Source organism: Molothrus ater, chromosome 6, assembly GCF_012460135.2.
Source record: "Molothrus ater isolate BHLD 08-10-18 breed brown headed cowbird chromosome 6, BPBGC_Mater_1.1, whole genome shotgun sequence".
NCBI classification, from domain to species: domain Eukaryota; kingdom Metazoa; phylum Chordata; class Aves; order Passeriformes; family Icteridae; genus Molothrus; species Molothrus ater.
The window spans coordinates 34236613-34253766 of record NC_050483.2 but is presented as its reverse complement, the minus strand read 5'-3'; the positions used below and the strand labels follow the sequence as shown (position 1 = coordinate 34253766).

The following is a 17154-nucleotide window of genomic DNA, read 5'->3' as shown; positions in this document are numbered from 1 at the left end:
TATTTGTTAATATCTTATTATAATATACATATTAATTAATATTTTATTACATCTTATAGTATGATATGCATTATGTAAGCATTGCTATAAACAATAGTATTTATTCTTGTGTTATTCAATGTTGCTCAGATCTAGGATTCTTATATAATTATTTTTCAGCCTTATAAAAAAGAAAACATAGATTCCAAGTTTGTTATCTAGGTCTCCTTGAAGAATGGAGAGACCCTTGCATCCATAAATATTTCACCTATCTTCCAGCTCTCTCCCAGGCACCTTTACAAGACAACTCATTCTCAAACAACCTATTTGTCTCCAGTGACAGCAAGGTGAGTACAAACAACCAGCTTAGCCTAGAAACCTAGCTTTTAGATGGCTGAAGTTATATGTTGTGAAAACTTCTCCAAAAGGAAATGAAGATTTTTTTTTCCTCCTTTTTTTTTTTTCCTCCTTTCCCTGTAGTAACTACATGTATACCTATATAATGAAAGGCTAAGAATGAGGATGTTGTGTTTGAAAACATTTTGTTTTTATTAGACAGTGTTTGGGTCAGGAGATTGAGTGGAGTTTTTTGGTTTTGTTTTTGTTTGTTTTTTCAACAGGTATCACGAATTATCAATAATGTGTCAAAAGAATACAGAATAGATATTTTTTATTTTTTAACAAAGAAAAGGCACAAAAATTACCATGCTGGAAACCATAACACGACTTGCAGATCTATGTAGTTATTAACATTTGTATGTACACACCCATGCCAACTGCAGTGAGGTAGCCTGAACTTACATGAAGACATAATCATACTGTAGACATTTAGAAGCTTGCCTCTTAGAGTGGATATACTTAGGCTGAGATTAATGTATTCTTAACAGAGAGATTTCTTACCACTAGAGGGCTCAAAATTGCTGTGTGATTCTATGTATGAATACAACATAAACATATATATACTTACATGCACAAGGTCTGTATGTCATTCGTATGTGTGTGTTTTATTTGTGCGTACACAGCTATAAGCACACATAGATGCCCATACTTGCATTTTAATAGACAATCTATTTTTCTTTTATTTAAAAGATTTTGATAATTAAAATATTTTGTTATTGATAAAATGTAATTCAGATCCTAGAGAGTTTTAATAAAACTGAAATTCACCAAATACATGTGATATGCTTCTTTATTTTCATAAAGTAATTACAGTTTTTAAGTTTATTCTCAGGTAACTGGATTTACCCAGAATGTTCATTTCATCAAACTGAATTTTGAAAACAATCACGATAAAATAATGTTCAAACTTCCATGATCAATGCCTGCTGTCATCATGTTTTATTAAGGTATGTAGACAACACTGAATAACATGGATACAGTTAATTATTTCATAAATGACTTTCCAGAAAAAGCAACGCAGTGTTGCAGAATTGATCACACCAAGCACTTTTGCTTGATTATATGATTTATTCTCCTGGGAAATCTTAGAGATTCTAAAGAAATAAAATGTTCATGGAATGCTGACTGTTTTCTTTCACTAATGTGACAATTGCAACGATGAGAAAAATGGCTTTCAAACAGTTTTAGGTAATCCATTTTGATGTAATGCATATTCTTTGGAGATAGTGCAATCCAGTTCCCCCACATTATGACAATGTAATAATGAACAATTTACCCACAATGTCCAAAAGATAATTAACAAAAGTCAGACTTGAAAAACACAAAAGTTTGAGGGATTGATATTTTCTATACATTCCGTTCTATGTATTTGCAAAGTAATATTTATCTAAGTACAAGAAATCTGATTAACAAAGCAGTATTTCAAGGACAATGAAGCTTCCGATTATAATGATTAAAAATAATATATATTGTTGTAGAAATAGAGACACAAAATGTTTTACAGGCATGCTTTGCTATACATAATAAGCAGTTTAAATAGTTTCTGAAGAATATTTGCCTGTACAGAAAATTGTGCAAAAACACAAGAAAAGAGAAGGTACTCTTTTTGTGACACTTCAGTGTTTTGATTAATCATAAAACAATGTGTTGAATATGATCACATATATGAATAAAGGCTACTCAAGTGAATGAGCATTTGCATAACTGAACCAAATCTTTCAGGGCTTGATACAGAATAATATCTTTGAACCTGGCAGAACCATACATGGCTATTGCCTAAATTGTGGCTACTACAATTAGACACTAAAAACTGAAAAAAACCCTTAACATAATAATTTCCTAGAACCATCATCTTCTATTGTTTTCTTAAATTGTTAAAAGTTGTACCAAATGTTTCATCTTTATAAAATGTTAAATTCTTAAAAGAGCATAGTAAGTTAACTTGGGGGATGGGTGGGAGGAATTTACATTAAATAGTAAAGCATGCTGGAAGGACTATTCTATTGCTATTTAAACTTAGGTAAACTTTAAAATTACAGTTTGTTGTAGTCCCCTTTCTGTTAACACATTTACTTTAAAATTAAAAATATGTAGAAATAAGGAAGATATTTTTGCTCTAAGAATTTTAACCCTTGCATGTTTTGCTTAAAAAAAAATAGCTTAAAAGAATGATTGTATATGATGTTTATATGTTTATATGTTTATACGTTTATATGATTGTATATGATTCTAATCTAAAGTTTTAATTAAATCAATATCATCTTTTGTGTACTTCTTCTGTGTCTAATACATCCTTAGTTTATCAGTTTATTACTTGAACTTGGGAAATAACCTGACACACTAGATGACAGATATTAAAAGTGGGGGTTTTGACTGAGTTGGCTGACATATTCATCACATCACCTTTAGTTCCAAAAATAATCTCAAAATCAATAAAGTAGACTGGAATATGCTGAAACTACTTTTACTAGACAGAAATTAAAAGTTTTATAAATTTAGAACACATTTTCTTAAGTGGAAGATCCATTTCCCTAATGACAGCCTATGGATGTCAATAAATTTATGCCAGGAATAGGGTTCTATCCAGGTGGAGTTACGTGTTCCACTAGGTTCTTAAGCAAAGCATCCTCATCATGTCACACCATTGTTCAAATTGCTCTCATGATTTTCACATTTATACTATTGTCCCCAACATAAGAAGACCATGGAACTATCAGAGAGCATTCAGAAAAGGTTGACCAAGATGGTGAACGGCAGGGAGAAGCAGCCAGGGTCACTTGGTTTGTTGGAGCTTGGAGAAGAAAAGGCTGAGGAAAGATGTCATCTCAGTCTTCAACTTCCTCAAGAAGAGGGGAAGGACCTGATCTCCTCTCTCTGGTGATTAGTAATAGGACATGAGGAACTGGAATGAAGCTCCATCAGGGGAAGTTCTGACCAAAACCAGATCAGGAAAAGGTGCTTCACTGAGAGGTTAGTCAGTCACTGGAAAAGGGATCCCAGAAAATGGTCATGAAACCAAGCTCCAAGAAGCAGCTGGATGATGCAAAATATTTATTAATAAGAGTCATAATATGGAAATAGCAGTAATTTTCACAAAGTTCCTACATGACTCAAGAATTGTGTTGGGTAAAAAGAACTGCAAATATGAATTTTCTTACAGGACTGAGGACTGAAACTCAAGTATATTGATGACTTTTTTATCCCTTTCAAAGGAAGTACATTCTTTTTCATCTGTTGTCAACAACACATTTTCAAGTGGAATGGGATATGATAGTTTTAACGAACCTTTTCTAAATTAAATAATATTTAGGTTTTAATCTCCAAATAACATCTCCATGACAATATAGTCTCACAAATGAATGACAGTCATATATTATTTCTATATAGGTAATATGAATCTTCTAGAATATGAAATTTTATTCTTACAAGTGCATTACAGATAAGAATGTTGACAAGACTTTCCATTATTAAAATGTAATTTTTAGACCAGTAGTTGTTAATCTATTCGTCTCCTCATCTTTGAATATATTCCATAATATTATTGCCATGACACACTATTGAGTTAAGAAATGCCAAATATTAACCAAACTTAAGTAGATAAGCTAACAAATAGAAGCAGAAATTCTGAACACAGCTTTTATAAACTTTATTTTTAAAAAATCCAAACAACAAAACAAAACCATGGTAAATATGGGGTTTAGGAGATTAAAATCCTTTTCTATTAACACATACAAAGATTAGAGTTCATTTCCATTTGAAATACATACTGACATGCATACCAAGTGGGGTAAACATGTAGGACAAGATCCCGGGGCTCAGGATTACAGGGATCTAACAGCAGTCAATCCAAAGCAATGACAGCATGCAACAGAGGCAGGAGGTCCACTTATAAATACCTTTGTTGTGAGCCATAATGAATCTGCAAGCATTGTTGCTAATGCACTATGATCCTGTTTTTGAGGGGGTTTTTTGTGATTTGTATTTTTTTTATTTTTCATCTCACTTGCAATGACTCAGTTCTGCAGCAATTTTATTTTTACTGTTTTAACGTATTTTTTTTCTGGCCCAGAGGAAACAACCTGAACCTTTAAATGAAAATAAGAATGAAAAGAAAAATACAAATATTTAGAAATTTTGAAACAGAACTCCTCCTACTTGACTAAAATATTACAACAAAAATATTCTGAACAAATTGCACAGGAAAAATAATCAGGCTTTTTTTTTAATAAATATAATCTGAAATTTCTATAATACCTTATTTGGATCTGTTTATTATCAACATAACACAAGGCTTCACCTTAACTTAGGATTTTAAATTATTGGAAACTGTGTCCTTAATCTTAATTTTTGCAACTGCCAAATTTTAAATTATATACCAGCTGTTATTTTGTTCATATATAATTAATTAGAAATGAAAAAAAAAAAATGTTCCTAAATACTCTTCTTATATGTTCTTAGTACATATCCATAAATATTTCTGTGCAAAATTAATTCAAATTGCCCATCACTGAAATATGACAAGAATATCTCTGATTGCAAGAATGCATTGCAGTCTATGTTAATATCTTTTATATATTTTCTTTACACCTGTCACTATTTTTCCCTGAAGTATTTTGTATGGAATGACTTAAATCCCCTTGAAATCAATAAAACAGTTTTCATCCAGTAGATCCATGGACTTCTATTTTCTAGAGCATATGAGTTGTTCCATTCATTTTGGTCATGCACTCACTTACAAACATAAATAGCAACCTCATAAGTCTAAGTGAAATATAAATCAAAATCAGTTCTATTTTTCAACTAGCATTGAAATAAGAAAGTGATTCTATATCTTGTAAGTGATTAAAGTAAAACTGATCTCAAATTTTGGCACCTTTTCATGTTTCCAGTACTGCTTTCACTGAAAGAAAATAAAGAGATGAATAGACCCCAAAAGTCATTAATAATCTGCCACCATTTCCTTCTGGCTCAAAATGGTAACTAAATAATTCAGATAGACTTGTACTACTGATGAGCTGTCTGTTCTAACCTCACTGCACTAAGGAACACCCTTTGTCTCAAATAGGCAGCATTATGCCTAATCCCTGTGCTTTTTCTGGGGCCAGATAGCCTTTGTGTGCAGCTGACACACAGATACATGTTTTCATGGCAAACTCAGGATATGTGCCAAATCATTCTGGCCAATTTATCCTGGCAGTCAGTTTTAGCTGTTTACCCTCCCCCACCAGAAGACTTTCCAGTTCAGGAGCATTTTGTAGGAATCAATTTCAAGTGGGTAGAAATAAAATAAAATAATTAAATTTTGTTGATGAAGTGAAATAATTTCTTGAAGAAGAAATGGTAAAGATATTTGCTAAACTTCAGTGAGGAATCTCTTAAAGTTCCTAGTGTATTCTTTCCTAAAATCTTGCTGTGCTGAAGATTTAATTTGTAATATACTGACACATAGTTTTTTCTATAGTAAGCATTTTCAAAGTGTTTTTAAAGACATCTAGGTCTACATTTCAATAATATTAGGGACACTACTTTTCTTGCCTTTCCATTGGCAAAATTTCTACCATTACAATTGTATTATACTTGTAAAACTTACTTCTGCTGGAATAGCCTATTATTGGGAAAATTGATAGTAAATTATACAGGAAAAGTGGAGTATCTTAATGGTTAACAGTAGGAGAGTTTACTAATACAATTTTACTAGGACATAGTTGTCTTTAATAATCTCAGGTAGTATACATTTTACCAGCGAGCAAATTGATCAGAGCAACTCAAATTTCACTACATAATTTAATATAAATTTTGCTTACAAGAGAAAAAAAATCAGTGCCTTTTTCATTATTGTCTTCTTATTTTTCCTTTGTCCACTGTGCAACATCTTTACTTTTCCCCTTTCCGCTCCTTTTCCAGGAAGATTTCTGATCTTTTCTACTAACATAATTTTGTAGATAAATTGAACTATAGCAAAATTCTAAACCAATCCTGATTAAGGGCCTATATTGTAAGATGATATTATTCCAGAAAGGGGATCAAGCTTGACAACAGAATCAAACAAATAAATTTTGCTGTTAATGTATCTTTCTCCTTACTTTACTTCTTAAAGTGCCAAAATTTCAAGCAAATAAGACAGTTGGTGGTGGGTGGGCAAAATGACACATAAAATAGTAATACTGTTAGAGCAGTTATAATAACAGATTGGAAACAGGTATGCTGATCGAAAAAACACTATTCACCACGTTTTTCAAGGAATGAATACTGAAGCATCTGGAGCGATGGCTGGCTGAATTCTGTTTGTAGACAAGATGCTTCACCAGTGTCCTTTTGTAAGATAGTAACAAAAATACACAATCAGTAACACTGTGAACTGAAGAAGCTACACAAGGAGATCCTGCTATTTCTCACACATAATATTACATTGTTTCATTACAGTGGAATTACTCATAGTTTACAGCAGTTTTAATCCTTGAATATCTATTTTCCTATTAAAACCAAAATAACACACCACAACTAAACAAACAAAAACCCAAAACACAACCTAAAAAAAACAGATGCTACTATTTTTGGAAGGCAATTGAAATCTAGTATTTATTTTTTTTTTTTCATTCTGAGAAATGAAAGGTCTTTAAATTACTGTACATAAAGATCACCAGGTAGATGGCTTTTTGGAGTAAGTGTTGAGCCACTGGAGTTTCAGATATCTGGATCCACAATGTCAATTCCTTGGAAAAGATGAAAATTACCTTGTTCTGAGGCTATCTTGTTTTCTACACTGAGATCTGGGTAAGTCCCTGGGTAACCCCTTATAAATTTGACTTACAGATTCAGCAATGAAGAACTCAGATGAATTCAATTCCTTATTCCTGAAGAAAAGTTGAAAAAAAAAGGATCTGTGAATTTTGATTAACTTTGTCAGAATAGGAGACAGGTGACCTCTCTGCTGAGAGAGAAGAAATGGACATTGATTTCCTACAAACACTTCCTTCTTCCACCACCAGAAAAAGAATTTTAGCCAATGTATTCATGTTATGACAAATAATATGGTCACATTTTTACTGATTTTAAGTAATCATCCTCAGTTTCCTAGAAAAAGAAAGCTACTACACAGCACTGATCTGCAATATGAAAAGGTTTAGCAGTTGTCCACGTTCTTTCCAGTGAAGAGTATGACTTTGGCTTTTAATTCAGCAATATATATGTAAAACATAATGCAGATAATAAAAGGAATGTAAATGTGGAAAATCAGATAATCGGGTCATTTTCTGTCTACTACATGTTCAACTTTTTTCTCAAATGCTGGGTTTGAATTTTTCAGGTTAATATTGCTGAAATCTTGGAGAAGTTCCACTGAAATTAAAAAATATTTACTGATGAACAAATTCTTCAGTATTTTAACATGCAGCAATTGGATAACCTAATCAACAATAATAATAGTTTAACTGGTAGGTTATTGGAGGAAAAAAGTGTCATAAACAGAAGATGGATATTAAAGACTTGAAAGAACCTTCTGAGTTTATCGCTAACTGTAATTTTAGTGAAGGCAAAGTTTACAGGAGTCACAGCAACCATCCAGTAATAAAAAGCTGTCAGTCCTTTTGGACAAAGACAGAATCTGTTTTCTTTTACCTAGCCAGGATGTTTAAGAGGTATCGTTTTTCATCTAATGATTATTGGACCCTGTCATATTCCCCATAAGGGGAAAAATGAACTCCTCATTCTGTTAGTCAGATGAGAACTATCCATCACCTCTAAAAGAAACAGGAGATTGAGTCTTGTTCCACAAAGTAGACTTTATCAGATTAAGTGATGTTTACTAAAACTTCACCTGAGTTATTATGCAGATTTCTATTTGTTAATAAATATGGTTAATTTCTCCCAGTTCCTTATCCCTTTCAATTCTAAGCATAGGTTTCATGTCTGTGGGAGGGATTAATTTGAATGCTACCATCCATATCTCTACCAGCTGAGAATGATTTTAGAAATAAAGCTGGCAAATGGAATTTGTACTCCATGTCATCTCTGAACAACCTCTCACTGAAGTTACAGAATACATTATACAGTAGGATGGGACTGATACAGACAGGAAAGAAATCAAGATCCCACAACTGTTTGAAAAACCTCTGGTCAGGTATGCCAGTCTGGAGCTGGCTGAAAACAGAAAGGAGGAACAACAGATGACAGACTTGGAAAAAGAGGAAAACTCTACTGATAAACACTTTTAATATTTTCCGTCAGTACTTTCTGCACAGATATTACAACAGAGAGGGAGCACGGTGGTATTACAGGCCGCCACAACTATTTTCACTCATGCTTCAGACCATGAACAATGCAGGGCAGTTGCCTGCGTTTTGCTAAAAGCTGTTCCTTTCACTGCCCCAACCCATGACAAAGACCCAGCTTGCTTTAAACTCCATGTGACCTCTGCCACTAGAGGGCTTCACTTAATTTGATATTCCCCCTTAGACCTTCAAAATCACCGCTCCAAGAAATTAAATAAGGAGAAAAAAGCGCATATTCTGAAGCATAGCTGTAATAATTGAAAATTTCCTTAATAGTAAATTGGTATTTGTTGAAATGTTGATTACGTGCAGCTATCTGCCTAGTTAAGTAGAACTGTTACTAAGAAACTAGCTGAGAGGTTAGTTACCTAGCTAAAGCTAACTTCTTCAAATAAAAACCTTTCTTGAAACTGTAACAAAACCTTCTAGAACTACTAGAAAAGTTGAAAAAGCTTGTCTAACTGGGATGGGAGATAATGTGGAGGGAAATCATTAAACAAAAGGCATTCTGTAGAGACGAGGGGAGGCACTTGTGAAACAGCTGTCAGTAAAGAAACAGGCTAACACAGGACAGACATCTGCTGAGTCTGAGGAAATTAGGTTTCAGGATTACCACTTTTTCCTCTAAGCTTATGGAAGCTAGATACACAAACAACATAGACACTGATCACGTTAAAACCATTTTTTTATTCTACACTTTAATATTTCTGTCATTAGAATGAAACGATACTTTTGTTTCAAGAATGCAATCAAGTAAATGCTATATAAGCTAATTGGAGATCCCAAAGGGAGGACTTGCAGGTGCTGAATCCAATCAGATCTGTCACATAATTAAAATTGGTGCAGGGGGCACAGTAAAACAGATGTGGTCTAAAAACCAGGGAATTGTTTGTTTCAGTGTTGCTACAGATGAATGGGACATAGTCAGTGAGATAAAGAGAGCAGTGTTATAATTTATCCAGTTCTACTGCGGAAATTGACTCAAGATGGCTTAATTTGAACATCGTGGTTTTCTTTTTTATTTTTATCTTCAAAAGTTTCTGCAAGACATTTGCTTCGTTTACAAATAAAAAGAGGCCTCTTAGGACTGATGACCCTAAAAACTGGACCTGAGATTTACAAGTCATGCTGTGCTCTTTCTGGCTCAAATACTAATAAAATTCTTTGGCTGTAACTTAGTAAATAAAATGGAAGAGCTAGAACCAGTCCCCAGTTTGCTGTACCATCATTGTGTCAGCAACTGCCAAGGTAACAGAAGCCTAGAATTTTATTTCAGTCAGTAAACTAAGCAATTATGAGTCAGAGTATCTTAGATACAAGGGGTATATGATGAGTAAGAAAGTTCCATTTTTATACAATCATTTTTCTGACCATATATGCTATCAAATTTTTACTGAATCTACTGCATATATTTCACCTGCTGGCAAGGAGGATAGACATCACGTTCCTGGGACACAACTCCCAAAGAAGTCATTGGAAGTTTCTATGTACAGTGCTGGATTGAGTTCTTAATTTGCGAATGCATTTGGGCAGGAGCCTGTTTAGATGTTAGCATGTGCACGGTTTAATATCCTATAATGCACTACCTATCTGACTTGTAATTTATAAGCAGAGGTGATGTGCTATATATTATATATGATGTGTGTATTTTAAGTATTAACAATTGTTTGGGGCAGTATTAATGGTAAGTGATTACTAAAACTAAGGCTGTCTCCCAGGGAGCTTAGAATGGAAATTGGATTTCATCCACTAACAGCCAGGTTTTAAGCTCGTGTATTAGGAGGAATCGAGTCGGCAGCCATGCCGCGCACACACACACATCAATACGAATTTAGCACAGAGCGTGGTGTAGTGCAATAAACACACGTCCCTAAATTTTGTACGGAATTGATGCTCCAGAACTGACCACTACCGTCACAGTTACAGCAGTTTGAGACTTTTTTAATAGGAAAAGAGTCAATAAATAGCCGAGTCAAATAGTAAAAATGCTTTCTTGGTGCACAGACAATTCCCCGAGCCATGCTTCCCCCCCCCCCCCCCCAATCTTACAACATTTTAATATTCTACCTGAATAATTTGAGATTTGTAAGCAGAAATAACCTCCGCCGCAGTGAAATATCTTTAAATTCTCTACAAAATATTTAGGTAAGCAACGCGGCTTTGTGTCGCACAGCTCCGGCTAGACCGGCTGTCACAGCGTAACAATAATATCTTTATTAATTTCTTTACAAGCCTGCGCGATGCAGCCCGGCGCGTCCGCGGCTCCAGCGCGGAGCGGCAGCGCTGCCCCGGGCCCGCCACCCGCGGTGCCCGGCGGGGACCGAGCAGGGACGGAGGAAGGGCCGCGGCGCACGAGTGCTGCAGCCTGGCTCGACGAGGACATGTCCCCGCTATCCCACCGCCTCCTCGGGCGATCTCAGCCCTCCTCCCACGCAGCTGCGGGCCTGTGAGGCGCAGCGCGTAACCCAGGTGACGCCGCATCCCGGCGGGGACCCTCCCGCGGCGGCAGCCGGCCCCCGCGCACGCCCGCCCCGCCGCCGCCCCCGCCGCAGAGGTTAAACCGCCCCCGCCTCCCCGCAACGGCTCTGCCAGCGGCGGCCCGGCATTGGCGAGACGCTTCAATCCCAGCCTCTCTCTCTTTTGTTCCGATTGGCCTCATCTCCCGCCTATCTCCGATGGAAACCCCGCCCTTCTGTTTTATCATCCCCCCCCCCGCCCCCCCCCATCACCCCTCACCCCCCCCCGCCTGCCCTCGTACACCCCCGTCCTTGTGCCCCCTCCCATGCTTGTAACCTATCCTGCCTTTAGGGTTTGTGCGGTGCAGCTGAGGGTGGCGGCCCCAGCCCCAGCCAGGCGCCCGCGGTGCCGGGGCTAGAACCGAGCAGTGCCGCGCCAGCCGGGCAGCGATCCCCCTCTCCACCCCCGTGCACACGAGCCCGACAGCGAGGGAGGGCACGGGAGCCCGGGAGCGGCGGGCAGCTGAGCCGCAGCGTCAGGCGCGGCACTGGGGCGGGCAGGGGCGGAAGGGGGCTCAGAAACAGCGTGAATCATCTCCCACTCTCTCCCTCGCCCACCATTTACACCGCTCGCTCCCTCCTTCTCCCCCTCCCTTCTTCCCTCCCTCCCTTCCCACCGATTCTGTCTCACTCGTTCTCTCTCCCCTCCTCTCCCACTCACTCTCTCCCCTCCTCTCCTCTCCCACTCACTCTGTCCTCTCCTCCTCCTGTCTCACTCTTTTCATTCTTTCCCCTCCTCTCCTCTCCCGCTTTCTTTTCCCTCTCTCGCCCCCCTCGTTCCCCTGTCTCCCTTCTCCTCATCTCCTGACACTGCACTGCAGCTGCTCCTCCAGTCCAGTCCTGCCCGCTTCCCTCCCTCCTTTCCCTTCCCTCCCCCCGGGTGCCAGATAAACAAGGCGCGCAGCATCCTCGACAATCCCGATCTTAGCTCTACATTTTCGAAAAGGACAAGAGAACGGGACAAGCCCCCTCCCCTCCTCCTCCTCCTCCTCCTCCACCCCCTTCCTTCTCCTCCTCCTCCTCCTCCCCCCTTCCCTCCCTGCCCCCCCACCAGAGAAGGGAAGAGACAATTCTCCTCCGAGCAGCAGCAAACATGATGGCGGCAGCTCCCATCCAGCAGAACGGGACCCACACCGGGGTTCCCATAGACCTGGACCCGCCGGACTCCCGGAAAAGACCGCTTGAAGCCCCCCCTGAAGCCGGCAGCACCAAGAGGACCAACACGGGCGGTGGGTATATCCTCTGTCACCTCCCTCCCACCCCCACCCCCCCCGCCCTACCCACCCACCTCTCCGCTTCCCTACCTGCCTGCCTGCCTCTTCCAATCCCCCACCCCCCCCCCCCCCCCGCGCCCAAAGATTCCCATTTCTCTAATGTTATCATTCATCAAAATGGCGTCGGTTTTCAGCATCTACCAGTCTTTTTATTTAATATCCACGCTGGGGCTGCACAGCCGTGACCCTACGGAGGCGAGGAGGGAGCACAAGGGGCTCCCGCAGCCCAGCTATCTCCCTCGCCCGTTTAAGGATGGGCGACAATAAATGGCAGCTGGAAGGAGACGGCAAACGCTCTTCCCTCCTTCCACATCCTCGGGGTCGCAAGTTGAATTTCAGCCTTGCCGTGCGTTTTCCTCCTCCTTGGCCTCGCTTCCATTGTCAGCGCGTACACGGCGTGTGTTTGCCGTGCCGAGCCGGGGGCGAGGGCTGGCTGGTGGCGGGGGGAGTCGCCCCTCGGCTACGGGGACTCGCTAGTTAACATCCTGCTGTTCCTGGAGGAGATGAGTTATAACGGGACCAGCATCTCCTTTATCCGTTTGCACTGGAGTCGTCATAACAATGCACCGAGGCAGAGGTGAATTTATTTGCCCAATGTTGAGAGCAGTGGTCTGGCTATGCATAGTGCATGGTTCCCCAGCTATGGTAATACGGGTGGGCACCACTGTCACACACAGGCACTAGCTGAGACGCTTTGTAGTCTCAGGGAAGAGAAGTATTGTGAACTTAGATAATTTCTTCTGCTTAGGGGTAAAAATAACCCCAAAGAACCAACTTTATGAAACACGTTTCGTGATATTTTGATATCCGTGCCAATGGGACATTGCCATAATTGCTGGGGAGAACACAAGTCTGGGGAGCCAGCGTATCCCTGTTGCCTTGCACTTCTTCAGAGACAGTTATGGAAAGGTCCTCAGACTTCAGTGTAGCTGGATTTAGCTGTGGCATGAGGGTACTGAAAATTTTGCAGTTTCCAAATCAGACTGGGATCCTTTTTTTCTTTCTCCCCTCCATTCACTCTATATATTTTTTCCTGTTTTGATGGTGTGCTTTAGTGCTAGTGGTGGGTAGAGGACTGGCGTTGTCTATCTTGTCACCTTTTAAGTGTATTTAAAATAAGTGACTTAGGCTTTTGATCAATTGGGAAAAATTCTTCTTAGTGTCCTTTAATTAATGAGCTTAAAAGAGATCATTGTCGCTTAAGAAGTGCTAAAGGAATACATGAGGATTACTTAGGCAAGTGATTCCATCCTCACCATGTTGAGTTGTTTTCTTGGCAGTGGCTGAAATGCTTGGAATAAACCCCCACATTTTGGGTGGGTTATTTGGTAGCAGAGTAGTCGTTTTGCTCACTTAAGAAGAATGCAAGCAATAGCTAATTGCTGTTCTCATGTGTTTGCTAATGACAAACAAATAGCCCACTAGAATTTACAATTCGTTCTTTCCTGGTTTTGTCATTTCTTTTGCAGTATTTCCAAGGAAGGTTGTAGTTGTCACTAACCACGTTTTCATGCAGGGCTTTAGTTTTTTTAAAGGGGTCTGATCATTTCTGCATGCTGTGGTTACCATTGCAGAAAAAAGAAAACAAAAGGCAATCTACCTTTGAAATATAATTGCAATATTACTCTTTAACTGAATTAAGGAACCTCTGTGGGTTCTTTGCTTAGAATAAATGTAGATATTTTAAACTGTCACAGGCATAGCCTAAACATGTCTTGTATAATGACGCAACTGGTTAGATATAAATGCATGAATTAGTGGATGTTACCTTTTGTTTATTTGTGGGTCTGGGAAGGAAAAATGACAACTTATAAGCCATATTAACCATGCATATCTCAATTTTTCAGAGGATGGCCAGTATTTTCTAAAGGTCCTCATACCTAGTTATGCTGCTGGATCTATAATTGGGAAGGGAGGACAGACAATTGTTCAGTTGCAGAAAGAGACTGGGGCCACCATCAAGCTGTCTAAATCCAAAGATTTTTATCCAGGTAGGTGCAAAAATTAGCCAATTCTTTTATTTTTAAGTTCTCTGGCATGTATGTACATTTCAGTGTGTTTCATATATTGATGGTCAAGTGCAGCAGGAAGCATTGTCTCAGAAAAGTATGTTTCAAAGTGCAATTGTGAATATAAATATTCTGTCTGTTTTGACTTATGGAATGGACTGAACTGGATGCTAACTGCTTGAAAGAAGTTTAAAGTCATTTACAGTATTTCTGCAAAAGATTAGTTTCATTAACATTGACTGCTTTATTTTTTATTTTAAAAAAAATCTAGCTTTTAGGAACCAATGTGACAGGTGGCGTAAAGATAATTGTTTGTTTGAAGTTTCCAGACATTATAATGACAATTAAGCTAGAATGAGTAAAAATGAGAGACTGCCTCGTAAAGAATGGGCCATTTACTTTAAATCCATTATGTACCTTCTTTCTGCTTCACTGCTTTGTTCATTGGCTCTGGAGTGAAGTAAAGAGGACAAGTGCTGCTCTTTAGATATTCTTTATATTGTGTTTATCATGATGGTGGAAGAAAACTCTATTATAAAACTTAAATACTTTGGATGAATAAAAAATTAGCATTTTATATTAGCTGTATTAGTGCACGTGAAAAGTTTTTAATATTTGAGTATAACAATAATAAATCCCTGAATTAGCATTCCTCCTTTATAAGATTTCTGAAGAGAGAGTCTTATATAATGATAGACAAGATTTACCTTCTGCAGTTGAATAATTGGGGAATTTTTCCGAAAGGTAAACAAATTAGCATTCTGTAATTGAACTTTGCTCTAGAGGACTTTCTAAAAACTGATGCAAAATAACATAGCTGATACTTTTGTGTTTTGATTTTGTTATTTTTGAAGAGTAACTGGTGGTTTAGAATTGAGTTCACTAGCTGTTGCTGACTTTTTTCTTTTGGAAAATAAGAGCTGCTTTGCATTTGCTCTATTTTAACAAGACTGAATTCTACAAAATAGCAAAGGCAGTTGGTATGGATGTAAACAGAGCATTTAGCTTTCCTGTTCTCTGACTTTACAGTCAGGCAGAGGTGGATAACTTTTTATTAACAGATATTTTGGTCTATTTACCAATATGATTGTTGATGTGGAAATTCTAATGCACCTGTTGTACATCTCCTTATTGAATGTAGTTTATAATATTTAAAAGTCAGAGATTGAAGTGTTGAATGTAGATTTTTTTTTTTCTGTTGGAAGTTACATCTTATGAACTGATGCTTGTTGCTTTTGAAGCTTTTTTTTGACTTTTTTTAGGATGGTAGGAAAAACATGATCCTTTTTTGAAAGGTATGTTAGGATTAAAAAAAAATCAATGTAGAATTGTGAAAACTCTTGGAAGAAATAAAGCATTCTAAAGAGCCTGATTGCAGAATTAATAACATAATCTGGGTAAAGAGCTGCAATAGTAAATTAAATTCACTGTCAATAGATGAAAATGAAATAGATTTTCTGCATTATACATGAGGGGTTATCAGATATGCAAGGATGTTACAGAAAATTGGTGTTTATGAAGAATATTCCAAATACCAAATTATGAGCCTTTTCATTTTACTACAGTTTATTTACACTCACTTGGAAAGGATGCTCCAAAGATTAGATCTTTTGTTCAGTGCTCCAGTATAGTTCCTCTGTTTTTGGATTAAGTCAGAATTACTTTTTTTTGTGTAGGAAACTGTAAAGATGCAGCAGTAGTAACAGAAGAACCTTTGAAAAATAAAAAATCACCAGCTAGAATGACATGAGAAAAACATTTGCGACATAAACGTATTCTCTCTCAAAATCAGCAGCAATAATATAAATAACTAGGGCAGGGACACTCAAACATTTTCACAGTAACAGGTGCAAATGAAGTTCCAGTTCAACTTTATACAGTCTGCCTTGAATTTGCAGCCACGTTGTGTCATATGCAAAGTGAGCGTTTTCAGGAAGTTGGTGACTGATACCTGCTAAAGCATGGAGCAGGGATGGGAAATGGATTCCAGCGTGGCTAGCTCTTGTTAGTATTTCTGTTTGTGTCTGACCACCAGCCCATGGAATTTTCAGAGGTCCTGTCATTCCTTGAGCTGATGGCTTTTGGGTTTGTTCCAGACTCTCTTGCTCATATAACATTAGGGAATACAAGCCTTATGAAGAGCTAAGATGAAGCTATGATTTATTTTTCTTATGAAGTTTTTTAAACAATTGCTGTTTTCCTAATAGATCCTTACCTCTAATGCTTGTGACTACAAATATGTTTTATGTATGTTTCGCTGTGGAATGTTCTGTCGTTGAAGCTTCTATGAAAGTTTTCTGTATTTCAAAAAGTTTTAGAAAAGTGAGTAAGTTCCTGTTTGGAAAGGAGGAAGGTGCTTGTAATACAGAAGTTACGAGTAGTTCCTATGATCTAATAGTATTTTTTTCTTTTCCCTCTGTGATATAGGACTTCAGTATGCAGACTGATTTCTGTTGGAATTATTTTTGTGCGTCAAAAGGTGACATAATTACTGAAGAATTAAATGGCAGCTCTAATTACAAGAAATTGAAGGAAAAAACAGCTTTGCATTGAACATTTTAGTTTACAAGACAGGAAGCAGTATACAAATACATTACTGTCCACTACAGTTTTATTTTTGAGTATGCAATTTATTGTTCTCTTTTCAGGTTACGTGCTGACTTTTTCTTGTTGTCTGGACTCCTGCAATTTGACTTTGGATATTCTG

At 38.0% G+C, this 17154-nt stretch overlaps 1 protein-coding gene and 1 long non-coding RNA gene across 4 annotated transcripts in view; one reads left to right on the top strand and one right to left on the bottom strand.

Annotated features, from left to right (window-relative positions):
- Positions 1-632: 632 nt before the first annotated feature.
- On the bottom strand, positions 633-10649 carry LOC118687802 (uncharacterized). The gene is made up of 2 exons (XR_004980390.1): positions 4275-10649; positions 633-3411 (listed from the first exon to the last, which is right to left on the bottom strand). It is a non-coding gene; the product is annotated as an uncharacterized LOC118687802 (long non-coding RNA).
- A 1028-nt stretch (positions 10650-11677) lies between these two features.
- The window catches only part of NOVA1 (NOVA alternative splicing regulator 1), a 138931-nt gene continuing 133454 nt past the window's right edge, over positions 11678-17154 (top strand). The window contains exons 1-2 of one of the 3 annotated variants that reach the window (XM_036384938.2): positions 11678-12393; positions 14286-14429. In XM_036384938.2, coding sequence (XP_036240831.1) covers positions 12258-12393; positions 14286-14429 — 280 coding nt within the window. In that variant the 5' untranslated portion in view covers positions 11678-12257. Of the gene's footprint in view, positions 12394-14285; positions 14430-17154 lie in introns of those variants that run through there. The other 2 variants (XM_036384937.2, XM_054515318.1) reach the window with 2 other exon arrangements.